This window comes from Pistacia vera, unplaced genomic scaffold, assembly GCF_008641045.1.
Source record: "Pistacia vera cultivar Batoury unplaced genomic scaffold, PisVer_v2 Contig437, whole genome shotgun sequence".
In the NCBI taxonomy this organism is placed as follows: domain Eukaryota; kingdom Viridiplantae; phylum Streptophyta; class Magnoliopsida; order Sapindales; family Anacardiaceae; genus Pistacia; species Pistacia vera.
In genome coordinates, this window is record NW_022196265.1 from 921870 (window position 1) to 936221 (window position 14352).

General features: G+C 38.8%; 2 protein-coding genes across 3 annotated transcripts; both read left to right on the plus strand.

Moving 5' to 3' along the window:
• The first annotated feature begins 4081 nt into the window (after nucleotides 1–4081).
• LOC116144051 (subtilisin-like protease SBT1.1) lies at nucleotides 4082–6738 on the plus strand. Its single transcript, XM_031429510.1, has 2 exons — nucleotides 4082–4174; nucleotides 4325–6738. Exon 2 carries the CDS (start codon nucleotides 4330–4332, stop codon nucleotides 6646–6648), a length of 2319 nt encoding a protein of 772 aa, XP_031285370.1. The 5' UTR covers nucleotides 4082–4174; nucleotides 4325–4329; the 3' UTR covers nucleotides 6649–6738.
• Nucleotides 6739–7828: 1090 nt separating this feature from the next.
• LOC116144050 (subtilisin-like protease SBT1.1) lies at nucleotides 7829–14179 on the plus strand. 2 transcript variants are annotated; one of them, XM_031429509.1, is made up of 2 exons: nucleotides 7829–7838; nucleotides 11672–14179. In XM_031429509.1, exon 2 carries the CDS (start codon nucleotides 11677–11679, stop codon nucleotides 13993–13995), a length of 2319 nt encoding a protein of 772 aa, XP_031285369.1. In that variant the 5' UTR covers nucleotides 7829–7838; nucleotides 11672–11676; the 3' UTR covers nucleotides 13996–14179. The 2 variants fall into 2 exon arrangements, with proteins under 2 accessions (XP_031285369.1, XP_031285368.1); XM_031429508.1 differs by lacking the exon at nucleotides 7829–7838 and adding an exon at nucleotides 11429–11521.
• Nucleotides 14180–14352: the final 173 nt, after the last annotated feature.

Genomic DNA, 14352 nt, shown 5'->3' on the forward strand with positions numbered 1-14352 from the left:
CTTTCCAGCTTGCATCATTTTCAGGTCGCATCTGAACATGTCTATCTACTGCTCGCATCCATCTTGGCTTGCACACTTGATCGCAAGCATTCAGATCGCATTATCATACTTCCAATAAGATATTACTTGCTTTAACACTTCTAATCGCCAGTGGATTTGCAACACATGTACGGATAGTGATTGCACAGACAATTCAGTTCAACTTTCAATCTTCCATCTTATTCTATTCAGTTCAACTTCCGAATGGTGCTCTAAGATTTTATGACATTGACATGATTCATGTAAATACTAAATAGCGGTAGACAGCGCTTCAAATGAGAGACATTAGATATAACCCATTATTTAAAACCAGAAAGATTCGGTTTATTCAATTACATTGCCACCACTAAATTTAGGAGTCAAAAGACAACATGATTGCAACAAAATGAAAAATATAAACGAGGAAGAATGCACTTCTGATGTAACTTGGTGACTGAGTGATAAACCCTTTATCAATTTGAACTTTTATTACTTGCTTATTCTGTGAACATGATTATACTAGCACTGGGAAATTTGCAGACAGCCATTAAAGTATCGTCAACAATTAGTTTGAGTAGTAAGAGAACTCGGTTGTTTAAAAATTTCAATGCAACAATAATTAATAATGGGTAACCCACCAACTTCAGTACTTAACAATGGAGAGCTCCCCATCCTTGAAAAGCAAAGGCTCTCATGGGCCGCAATTTGCCCACCCACTTTGACAATATTGCTGTTGTATTGTTTTGGCTCCACCATTTAATTCCTTGCGCCATGCTTAAAAAATCCATTTTTTTTTCTTCTAAAAGTCGGTCCCTACCAACAGCCATGTGTAAACAGGTTCTTCTTTCTTTATTTCCAGGAGCTTCACACTACATACCATGATACCATCTTGTGGCTTTTTAATCACCAAGTCTGTCTTGGTCGGAAGAATTTCTGCATATGTTGAGGCAAAAGATTTATTATTTAGCTTGGCGTATACAGAAAGAGAAAGAATAGTACTTTATGGTTTTGTTTCTCTAAATAGTTTATGAATAATACTATAGACACTGATAATTTACACCGAATTTTTATATCGACATACATGGCATTCAGTCAGACGCGGTCATGTCAGAGACAACACACGTCTTCTGTGAATGAACAATCGTCTATCAAATATGGATGAGCGTCCATGATTGTTGGACGGCTAGCTGTTCATTTCAAATAGACTCCCGTCCATCAACCTCGTATCTATGGATGGGAGTCTGTTTCCTATGGATGGGCATCCACCTCGAATGGATGCCCATCCATTGACAAATAAAATTTTTTATTTGCCTCATACAGATACCAAGAGGCATCCATTTTCAATAATAATAATAATAATAACAGGTTTTTATTAGTCTCTGATATGGTCTCTTGTCAATAAAGAGTATTTCAAGATCAGGTCTCCAGTCAATAAAGAGTATTTCAAGATGAGCATTGAGCCATGGTAATAGTGTAATATAAAAGCAGAAATTGCATTGAATTGAGCAAGAGGACAAATAAAATGGAATTATTAATTGGTATTGCATAAACATTGGGTAGTAGAAATTTCATTTATTGTATATGACAGCCGTCCATTGTTTTGTTTTTAAAATTTTCTAAATGAGCATTCATCTTATATGGATGACTATCCATAGTAAATGGACACCCGTCCATATTACTGTCTATGTAATATGGACAAAAGTCCATTGATATTTTTATGGATTCTTGTCCATTCGTGATGAATGGTCGTCTATAATTGTTGGACGGCCGTTCATTCACGAAAGACGTGTTTTGTTTCTAATGTGATCGCGTCTCATTGAATGCCACGTCTTTTGGTGTCGGTAGCATTATTCATAGTTTGTTGGCTTATTGCGCATGTGTACTCAACTACACTTCCACTTCACTCTGTTGGCTCATCGCAGGCTTTAAAAGTTCCATGCGTCCAAATGAGTAGTGTAGACTAGGATGAAAATGATCTTATAATGGTCACTGAAAGTACGTTGTTTTCTGCCCAATACGTATATGAGCATTAGCTCCCTTTGAGACAAAGTAAACAGAGTTCATAATGGAAACCAAAAACTCAAGACTCAAGACCATTCATTCTCTCTCTGCCATTTCCACTCCTCCCATCCTCTCAGTCCACCCACTAGCATCTTGGGATATAATGCGCAGGCCCCCCCTGTTTTTCTTTTTCTTTTCAAATAATTTACTAACGCAATTTCAGTTTGAATTCTCTCTTTGACTTATATTAAATTTTTTATACTAAATTTTACGCAGATTCACTTTTCAACCTCGTCCCAAGTTAACCTAAACGTAATATAAATTTCCATTTTTTTAAGAGTAAACGACATATTCACACCCAAGGTTTGACGAAATCCCAAGTTAATACCTCAAGTTTCATTTATTCCAGATTCCCACCCTTAAAGTAACGGAAAATGATTAGATATAATGGCTCAGGGGTAAATTGGTCATTTCATAGAGGAGGTGCACATTAGCAGATCGCCACCCCTAACAAAGCTTCGGCGCACATTAGCCAACCTTACCGCCTACGTTTTTCACCCTTTTCTAGCGATTCTTCCACCCAAAATCACCCTTATCACCATCATTCGAACCCTCATCCTCCCCTCTACAAAACCTTACCCTTGACAACCCCTCATCACTCGCCGATCGCCAGCCACGACAGCTGCCACATGCGACTAGTTTTTGTCGATCTCCACCGGCGAATGGCCACTAAACGGTTGCTGCGACATAGGGGTTTTGTAGATTAGGAGATGCTGGTTGTAGTGGTGACGTTGAATTAGATTTTCGTCATCGGAATCGACCAGAATCCAGCGAAGAATGACGAAAACCTAAGCCTGACGGTGCCAGCGATTGAAGGGCCTAATGAGTCGGGAACCAGAGGGGATTTGGATGACGGACGATGGAGAAGTTGATGGAGGTGACCAGGGGTTTCGCCGCCATTGAAAATAGCCCAGATCCGGTGAAAACCGAGATGGTGCGCAGTCACTGAGGGTGTAATTGAAGTAATTTCAAAATAAGATGGTTAATTTTACAATTTTAGTAATTTTGGGGTTAAAACTAATTTATTAATATAGGGTTAAGAGCATTATGGCAATTGCACCAGCACTAGTGTTATTTTAAGAGTGGGAATTGAAATAAATGGAACTTGGGATTCCGTCAAACCTTGGGTGGGAATATGTCGTTTACTCTTTTTTTAATAATGTCAAAGATTCCTCATAATAGAATAATGCAAATGCACGAAATATGTATTATACATCGTTCATTATGGTAATGCCCCAACAGCCATCATTGAGCTGAATTCCCACCACAAACTACAAAATAAATTAAAAAAGAAAATGCTTGGTTTACCTCCACCGATTGATGGGGTTGACTAATAGAACGCAAACTACATGGCTTGAAAATCAAGATCAGATCCATTAGTCATTAGATGATGAAATGGTGGGAAAACTACAAAAAGGACTTGGAACTTATCAATGAAGTATTTAGTACAAAAAGGTTCTTAAATCACAAAGATGAACATATCTTCTAGTTTTACAAGCACAAAGAAAAAGGAAATGGATATAAAAATTATTTCCAGATGGGTTTGATCAGTATTACGTATCATTGAGGTGTTGTAACAAACAGAACGGGAGACAAGTCAGAAAAGTACTTTGGTTGTGAAATACAGAACTTCCAACTTTTTCATGCCACTAACATATATTAATAAACACTGCTTAGTCAATTTCCATTCAACTTTCTGGTACAACATTCAAACCACTTGTACAAGTTTTACACCTTATATTTAAGACCTACAAGAACCTTCCAAATCGCGTCCCAACTGTTCATATAATTGTGGTCCTAATTGGCATTTACCTAAACCACAACAAAAATCTCAGCCTACTCAGCAAATAATGGAGCTCAAGGCAGTTTATATCCTTACCATTTATGGCAGAGGAAGGCGTTTACTTTAGCCGAAAAAGGAATAATGGGATGAAACTTTTATTGTGGGGTCATGAGACCACAAAGAGAAGCTTGTTCAAGTTTGTCAACACCGTGTGATTCTCTTATTTTTGTCTATAAAAGTTCCTCTGCAGGGTGGTCATTTCTTGTCTTAAACTTATCTTTTATTCTCTTTTAATTGTTGAGGCCAAGACAGGTATGCTTTTACTCTTCTTTCGCATGCATAGTCATTCCTCATGTTAAACTTCTATATTTGACTAATGAATTTAATTTTCGTGCAATATTATTTTTCCTCTTTCTTTTGGTTCAAAGTATAAATTGTTATGTTGTGTTCTTGTTTTTACAGCCACTATGATTTTAAGGACGTCTTTGTTGCTGATAGTGGCCTTCATGGCTACCTCATCCATTGCTTCCACAAGCAGACAGACTACATACATTATTCACATGGACAAAACCAAGATGGCGGCAAATCATTCTCCAGGCAGTTCCAAACAATTTTATGAAGCAATGATCGATTCCATCTCCAAATTGTCAGCCCTGACGGAGGAACAGGGACAAGACAAAATACCTCCCAAGGTCCTTTATGCCTATGAAACCGCCTTTTCTGGTTTTGCCGCAAAGCTCTCAACAAAACATCTTGAATCATTAAAACAAGTCGATGGTTTTCTCTCTGCCACTCCTGATGAACTTCTAACTCTCCACACCACGCACTCCCCCCAGTTTCTTGGCCTAGAAATTGGGAAAGGACTCTGGGATCCTACAAACTTAGCATCAGATATGATAATTGGGTTTATAGATAGTGGAATCTGGCCAGAACACGTCAGTTTCCAAGATACAGGTATGACTCCACCACCCTCTAAATGGAAAGGCGTTTGCGAGAAAGGTACCAACTTTTCACAATCACATTGCAACAACAAGCTCATTGGTGCAAGAGCCTTCTTCAAAGGCTATGAGTCGTTTGCTGGAAGAATCAATGAAACAGAGGAATATCGATCAGCCCGAGATTCACAAGGTCATGGTACACATACTGCATCAACTGCTGGTGGTAATCTTGTAGCAAATGCCAGCTTTTTTGGCTTAGCAAAAGGCTCTGCTTCTGGAATGAGGTACACATCAAGAATTGCTGCTTATAAAGCCTGCTGGAGATATGGCTGTGTTAACTCTGATATACTAGCTGCAATTGACAAAGCAGTCGCTGATGGGGTTGATGTGTTATCACTCTCCCTAGGAGGCTCACCCAAACCTTTTTATAGCGACAGTGTGGCTATAGCCTCATTTGGGGCAATCCGAAATGGGGTTTTTGTTTCATGTTCAGCAGGCAATTCAGGGCCGTCTAGTTCAACTGTAGACAATACCGCACCATGGATTACTACAGTGGCAGCAAACTATATTGATCGAAGCTTCTCGGCTATTGTCAAGCTTGGTAATGGACAATCTTTTGAAGGGTCAACCTTATATTATGGTCATGCAACAAAGCAACTGCCTATTGTCTATGGGAAAAATGCAGGAAGCGCAGGAGCTCAGTATTGTATTAATGGGTCTCTCAACAAAAAGCGTGTAAAAGGGAAGATTGTTGTTTGCCAAAGAGGACAAAATAGCCGAACTGGAAAGGGAGAGCAAGTGAAATCAGCTGGAGGAGCTGGAATGATATTAATAAATTCTAATAATGAAGGTGAAGAACTATTGGCTGATCCCCATATTCTGCCAGCTGCTGAAGTAGGAGCCTCAGCAGCTAAAAGCATCACCAAATATTTGAACTCAACAAAAAATCCAACTGCTTCCATTGTTTTTAAAGGAACAGTTTTTGGTAAACCTGCACCAATGATCGCAGCTTTTTCATCACGAGGGCCAAGTTCCATTGCACCGGAAGTGATCAAACCAGATGTGACTGCACCAGGGGTGAACATATTGGCTGGATGGCCTTCAATGACCAGCCCAAGTGGACTTAAATCCGACAAGAGAAGAGTTGTATACAACGTACTTTCAGGCACTTCAATGTCCTGCCCTCATGTTAGTGGCCTAGCAGCGCTTCTTAAATCAGCCCATAAAGATTGGTCACCCGCCGCCATCAAATCATCTCTAATGACTACAGCATATACCCTAGACAACACAAGGGCTCCAATTTCTGATGTTGGTTCAAGTAACTCTGTTTTGGCTACACCTTTTGCATATGGTTCAGGCCATGTTGACCCAGAGAGTGCTTCTGATCCGGGACTAATCTATGATTTAACAACTGACGACTATCTAAACTTTTTGTGCACCCTAAATTACAATTCTTCTCAGATATCTTTATTTTCAAAGGGAAATTTTACTTGTCCTAAGCCTGGAGCTTTTCGGCCAGGTGACTTGAACTACCCTTCCTTTGCAGTGAATTTCAAGGACAATGCCCCCAATATTACGGTGGAACACCAGAGGACTGTGACAAATGTTGGCCCCCCTGCGTGTTCTTATAATGTGCAAGTTGAACAGCCCAACGGAGTTTTGGTGAGTGTGAAGCCTGAGATCTTAAGTTTTCAGAAGTTGGGGGAGAAATTGAGTTACAAGATTAGTGTTGTTTCATTGAAAGGGCCAACAAAAACATCGTCTACTTCATCTTTTGGATCCTTAACTTGGGTTTCTGGTAAATATAAAGTAAGAAGCCCCATAGCAGTAACGTGGAGTTGGAGGTAGTTTTTCTCTGTGAGTTTGTACCAGCCAATAATTTCTGCTTAAAGGCGAAGAGCCGAAGACTAATAATGCAATCTTCAAAAGTAATCCACATAATATGAGTCCAAAATCCAAATTAAAGTCATATGTACTTGTGATTGACTTTTGCAATGCTTAAATTCAATAAAAATAATTTAATCTTTTTCAAGTAGCTTTAATTAATTGGGTTATAAATTTATGGAAATGGTTTTTTCAATCCAAAACCTTGGGTGGGAATATGTCGTTTACTCTTTTTTTTAATAATGTCAAAGATTCCTCATAATAGAATAATGCAAATGCACGAAATATGTATTATACATCGTTCATTATGGTAATGCCCCAACACCATCATTGAGCTGAATTCCCACCACAAACTACAAAATAAATTAAAAGAAAATGCTTGGTTTACCTCCAGCGATTGATGGGGTTGACTAATAGACACGCAAACTACATGGCATGAAAACAAGACCATACCATTTGATGATGAAAGGTGGAAAACTGCAAAAAGGACTCGGAACTTATCAATGAAGTATTTAGTACAAAAAGGTTCTTAAATCACAAAGATGAACATATCTTCTAGTTTTACAAGCACAAAGAAAAGGAAATGGATATAAAATTATTTCCAGATGGGTTTGATCAGTATTACGTATCATTGAGGTGTTGTAACAAACAGAATAGGAGACAGTCAGAAAAGTACTTTGGTTGTGAAATACAGAACTTCCAACTTTTTCATGCCACTAAATATATTAATAAACACTGCTTAGTCAATTTCCATTCAACTTTCTGGTACAACATTCAAACCACTTGTCCAAGTTTTACACCTTATATTATAACTACAAGAACCTTCCAAATCGGTTCCACACGTTCATATAATTGTGGTCCTAATTGGCATTTACCTAAACCACAACAAAAATCTCAGCCTACTCAGCAAATAATGGAGCTCAGGCAGTTTATATCCTTACCATTAATGGCAGAGGAAGGCGTTTACTTTAGCCGAAAAAGGAATAATGGGATGAAACTTTTATTGTGGGTCATGAGACCACAAAGAGAAGCTTTGTTCAAGTTTGTCAACACCGTGTGATTCTCTATTTTTGTCTATAAAAGTTCCTCTGCAGGGTGGTCATTTCTTGTCTTAAACTTATCTTCATCTCCTTTAATTGTTGAGGCCAAGACAGGTAACTTTTACTCTTCTTTCGCATGCATAGTCATTCCTTTATGTTAAACTTCTATATTTGACTATGAATTTAAGTTTCGTGCAATATATTTTTCCTCTTTCTTTTGGTTCAAGAGTATAAATTGTTATGTTGTGTTCTTGTTTTTACAGCCACTATGATTTTAAGGACGTCTTTGTTGCTGATAGTGGCCTTCATGGCTACCTCATCCATTGCTTCCTCGCAAAGGCTCTCATGGGCCGCAATTTGCCCACCCACTTTGACAATATTGCTGTTGTATTGTTTTGGCTACACCATTTAATTCCTTGCGCCATGCTTAAAAAATCCATTTTTTTTTTTCTTCTAAAAGTCGGTCCCTACCAACAGCCATGTGTAAACAGGTTCTTCTTTGTTTATTTCCAGGAGCTTCTCACTACATACCATGATACCATCTTGTGCCTTTTTAATCACCAAGTCTGTCTTGGTCGGAAGAATTTCTGTATATGGTGAGGCAGAAGTTTATTATTTAGCTTGGCGTAAAGGAATCGGCGTATACAGAGAGAGAATAGTACTTTATGGTTTTGTTGCTCTATATAGTTTATGAATAATGCTACAGACACCGATAATTTACACCAAATTTTTATATCGATGTACATGGCATCCAGTCAACCGCGGCCACGTCAGAGACAACACACGTCTTCCGTGAATGAACGGTCATCTATCAAATATGGATGAGCGTCCATGATTATTGTTAGACGGTTGTCCATTTCAAATACACTCCCGTCCATCAACCTCGTATATATGGACGAGAGTCCATTTCCTATGGACGGGCGTCCACCTTGAATGAATGTCCGTCCATATGATATGGATTGGTGTCCATTTGAAATGGACGACCATCCATTGAATATGGACGACCGTCCATTGACAAATAAAATTTTTTATTTGCCTTGTACAGATACCAAGAGGCGTCCATTTTCAATAATAATAATAATAACAGGTTTTTATTGGTCTCTAGTTAATAAAGAGTATTTCAAGATGAGCATTAAGCCATGGTAATAGTGTAATATAAAAATAGAAATTGCATTGAATTGAGCAAGAGGACAAATAAAATGGAATTATTAATTGGTACTGCATATACATTGGGTAATAGAAAATTCATTTATTGTATATGGACGGCCGTCTATTGTTTTGTTTTTAAAATTTTCTAGACAAGCATCCATCTTATATGAACGTCTGTCCATAGTAAATGGACACCCATTCATATTACTGTTTATGTAATATGGATAGGAGTCCATCGATATTTTTGTGAATGCTCGTTCATTCATGAAAGACATGTTTTGTCTTTAATGTGACCGCGTCTCATCGGATGTCACATCTTTTGGTGTCGATAGCATTATTCATAGTTTATTGGCTTATTGCGCATGTGTACTCAACTACACTTCCACTTCACTCTATCTGTTGGCTCATCGCAGGCTTTAAAAGTTCCATGCGTCCAAATGAGTAGTGTAGACTGTGATGAAAAGTGATCTTATAATGGTCACTGAAAGTACGTTGTTTTCTGCCCAATACGTATATGAGCATTAGCTCCCTTTGAGACAAAGTAAACAGAGTTCATAATGGAAACCAAAAACTCAAGACTCAAGACCATTCATTCTCTCTCTGCCATTTCCACTCCTCCCATCCTCTCAGTCCACCCACTAGCATCTTGGGATATAATGCGCAGGCCCCCCCTGTTTTTCTTTTTCTTTTCAAATAATTTACTAACGCAATTTCAGTTTGAATTCTCTCTTTGACTTATATTAAATTTTTTATACTAAATTTTACGCAGATTCACTTTTCAACCTCGTCCCAAGTTAACCTAAACGTAATATAAATTTCCATTTTTTTAAGAGTAAACGACATATTCACACCCAAGGTTTGACGAAATCCCAAGTTAATACCTCAAGTTTCATTTATTCCAGATTCCCACCCTTAAAGTAACGGAAAATGATTAGATATAATGGCTCAGGGGTAAATTGGTCATTTCATAGAGGAGGTGCACATTAGCAGATCGCCACCCCTAACAAAGCTTCGGCGCACATTAGCCAACCTTACCGCCTACGTTTTTCACCCTTTTCTAGCGATTCTTCCACCCAAAATCACCCTTATCACCATCATTCGAACCCTCATCCTCCCCTCTACAAAACCTTACCCTTGACAACCCCTCATCACTCGCCGATCGCCAGCCACGACAGCTGCCACATGCGACTAGTTTTTGTCGATCTCCACCGGCGAATGGCCACTAAACGGTTGCTGCGACATAGGGGTTTTGTAGATTAGGAGATGCTGGTTGTAGTGGTGACGTTGAATTAGATTTTCGTCATCGGAATCGACCAGAATCCAGCGAAGAATGACGAAAACCTAAGCCTGACGGTGCCAGCGATTGAAGGGCCTAATGAGTCGGGAACCAGAGGGGATTTGGATGACGGACGATGGAGAAGTTGATGGAGGTGACCAGGGGTTTCGCCGCCATTGAAAATAGCCCAGATCCGGTGAAAACCGAGATGGTGCGCAGTCACTGAGGGTGTAATTGAAGTAATTTCAAAATAAGATGGTTAATTTTACAATTTTAGTAATTTTGGGGTTAAAACTAATTTATTAATATAGGGTTAAGAGCATTATGGCAATTGCACCAGCACTAGTGTTATTTTAAGAGTGGGAATTGAAATAAATGGAACTTGGGATTCCGTCAAACCTTGGGTGGGAATATGTCGTTTACTCTTTTTTTAATAATGTCAAAGATTCCTCATAATAGAATAATGCAAATGCACGAAATATGTATTATACATCGTTCATTATGGTAATGCCCCAACAGCCATCATTGAGCTGAATTCCCACCACAAACTACAAAATAAATTAAAAAAGAAAATGCTTGGTTTACCTCCACCGATTGATGGGGTTGACTAATAGAACGCAAACTACATGGCTTGAAAATCAAGATCAGATCCATTAGTCATTAGATGATGAAATGGTGGGAAAACTACAAAAAGGACTTGGAACTTATCAATGAAGTATTTAGTACAAAAAGGTTCTTAAATCACAAAGATGAACATATCTTCTAGTTTTACAAGCACAAAGAAAAAGGAAATGGATATAAAAATTATTTCCAGATGGGTTTGATCAGTATTACGTATCATTGAGGTGTTGTAACAAACAGAACGGGAGACAAGTCAGAAAAGTACTTTGGTTGTGAAATACAGAACTTCCAACTTTTTCATGCCACTAACATATATTAATAAACACTGCTTAGTCAATTTCCATTCAACTTTCTGGTACAACATTCAAACCACTTGTACAAGTTTTACACCTTATATTTAAGACCTACAAGAACCTTCCAAATCGCGTCCCAACTGTTCATATAATTGTGGTCCTAATTGGCATTTACCTAAACCACAACAAAAATCTCAGCCTACTCAGCAAATAATGGAGCTCAAGGCAGTTTATATCCTTACCATTTATGGCAGAGGAAGGCGTTTACTTTAGCCGAAAAAGGAATAATGGGATGAAACTTTTATTGTGGGGTCATGAGACCACAAAGAGAAGCTTGTTCAAGTTTGTCAACACCGTGTGATTCTCTTATTTTTGTCTATAAAAGTTCCTCTGCAGGGTGGTCATTTCTTGTCTTAAACTTATCTTTTATTCTCTTTTAATTGTTGAGGCCAAGACAGGTATGCTTTTACTCTTCTTTCGCATGCATAGTCATTCCTCATGTTAAACTTCTATATTTGACTAATGAATTTAATTTTCGTGCAATATTATTTTTCCTCTTTCTTTTGGTTCAAAGTATAAATTGTTATGTTGTGTTCTTGTTTTTACAGCCACTATGATTTTAAGGACGTCTTTGTTGCTGATAGTGGCCTTCATGGCTACCTCATCCATTGCTTCCACAAGCAGACAGACTACATACATTATTCACATGGACAAAACCAAGATGGCGGCAAATCATTCTCCAGGCAGTTCCAAACAATTTTATGAAGCAATGATCGATTCCATCTCCAAATTGTCAGCCCTGACGGAGGAACAGGGACAAGACAAAATACCTCCCAAGGTCCTTTATGCCTATGAAACCGCCTTTTCTGGTTTTGCCGCAAAGCTCTCAACAAAACATCTTGAATCATTAAAACAAGTCGATGGTTTTCTCTCTGCCACTCCTGATGAACTTCTAACTCTCCACACCACGCACTCCCCCCAGTTTCTTGGCCTAGAAATTGGGAAAGGACTCTGGGATCCTACAAACTTAGCATCAGATATGATAATTGGGTTTATAGATAGTGGAATCTGGCCAGAACACGTCAGTTTCCAAGATACAGGTATGACTCCACCACCCTCTAAATGGAAAGGCGTTTGCGAGAAAGGTACCAACTTTTCACAATCACATTGCAACAACAAGCTCATTGGTGCAAGAGCCTTCTTCAAAGGCTATGAGTCGTTTGCTGGAAGAATCAATGAAACAGAGGAATATCGATCAGCCCGAGATTCACAAGGTCATGGTACACATACTGCATCAACTGCTGGTGGTAATCTTGTAGCAAATGCCAGCTTTTTTGGCTTAGCAAAAGGCTCTGCTTCTGGAATGAGGTACACATCAAGAATTGCTGCTTATAAAGCCTGCTGGAGATATGGCTGTGTTAACTCTGATATACTAGCTGCAATTGACAAAGCAGTCGCTGATGGGGTTGATGTGTTATCACTCTCCCTAGGAGGCTCACCCAAACCTTTTTATAGCGACAGTGTGGCTATAGCCTCATTTGGGGCAATCCGAAATGGGGTTTTTGTTTCATGTTCAGCAGGCAATTCAGGGCCGTCTAGTTCAACTGTAGACAATACCGCACCATGGATTACTACAGTGGCAGCAAACTATATTGATCGAAGCTTCTCGGCTATTGTCAAGCTTGGTAATGGACAATCTTTTGAAGGGTCAACCTTATATTATGGTCATGCAACAAAGCAACTGCCTATTGTCTATGGGAAAAATGCAGGAAGCGCAGGAGCTCAGTATTGTATTAATGGGTCTCTCAACAAAAAGCGTGTAAAAGGGAAGATTGTTGTTTGCCAAAGAGGACAAAATAGCCGAACTGGAAAGGGAGAGCAAGTGAAATCAGCTGGAGGAGCTGGAATGATATTAATAAATTCTAATAATGAAGGTGAAGAACTATTGGCTGATCCCCATATTCTGCCAGCTGCTGAAGTAGGAGCCTCAGCAGCTAAAAGCATCACCAAATATTTGAACTCAACAAAAAATCCAACTGCTTCCATTGTTTTTAAAGGAACAGTTTTTGGTAAACCTGCACCAATGATCGCAGCTTTTTCATCACGAGGGCCAAGTTCCATTGCACCGGAAGTGATCAAACCAGATGTGACTGCACCAGGGGTGAACATATTGGCTGGATGGCCTTCAATGACCAGCCCAAGTGGACTTAAATCCGACAAGAGAAGAGTTGTATACAACGTACTTTCAGGCACTTCAATGTCCTGCCCTCATGTTAGTGGCCTAGCAGCGCTTCTTAAATCAGCCCATAAAGATTGGTCACCCGCCGCCATCAAATCATCTCTAATGACTACAGCATATACCCTAGACAACACAAGGGCTCCAATTTCTGATGTTGGTTCAAGTAACTCTGTTTTGGCTACACCTTTTGCATATGGTTCAGGCCATGTTGACCCAGAGAGTGCTTCTGATCCGGGACTAATCTATGATTTAACAACTGACGACTATCTAAACTTTTTGTGCACCCTAAATTACAATTCTTCTCAGATATCTTTATTTTCAAAGGGAAATTTTACTTGTCCTAAGCCTGGAGCTTTTCGGCCAGGTGACTTGAACTACCCTTCCTTTGCAGTGAATTTCAAGGACAATGCCCCCAATATTACGGTGGAACACCAGAGGACTGTGACAAATGTTGGCCCCCCTGCGTGTTCTTATAATGTGCAAGTTGAACAGCCCAACGGAGTTTTGGTGAGTGTGAAGCCTGAGATCTTAAGTTTTCAGAAGTTGGGGGAGAAATTGAGTTACAAGATTAGTGTTGTTTCATTGAAAGGGCCAACAAAAACATCGTCTACTTCATCTTTTGGATCCTTAACTTGGGTTTCTGGTAAATATAAAGTAAGAAGCCCCATAGCAGTAACGTGGAGTTGGAGGTAGTTTTTCTCTGTGAGTTTGTACCAGCCAATAATTTCTGCTTAAAGGCGAAGAGCCGAAGACTAATAATGCAATCTTCAAAAGTAATCCACATAATATGAGTCCAAAATCCAAATTAAAGTCATATGTACTTGTGATTGACTTTTGCAATGCTTAAATTCAATAAAAAAAATTTAATCTTTTTCAAGTAGCTTTAATTAATTGGGTTATAAATTTATGGAAATGGTTTTTTCAATCCAAATACAACAATAATTTTCTTTTCATAGATCTATATAAGGCTTCAAAAGTCAATCAATTTTGATCAACTAAGACTCTTGTGTGTATTATTTAAGAATATTTTGAGTTTTATTTACATAGGTT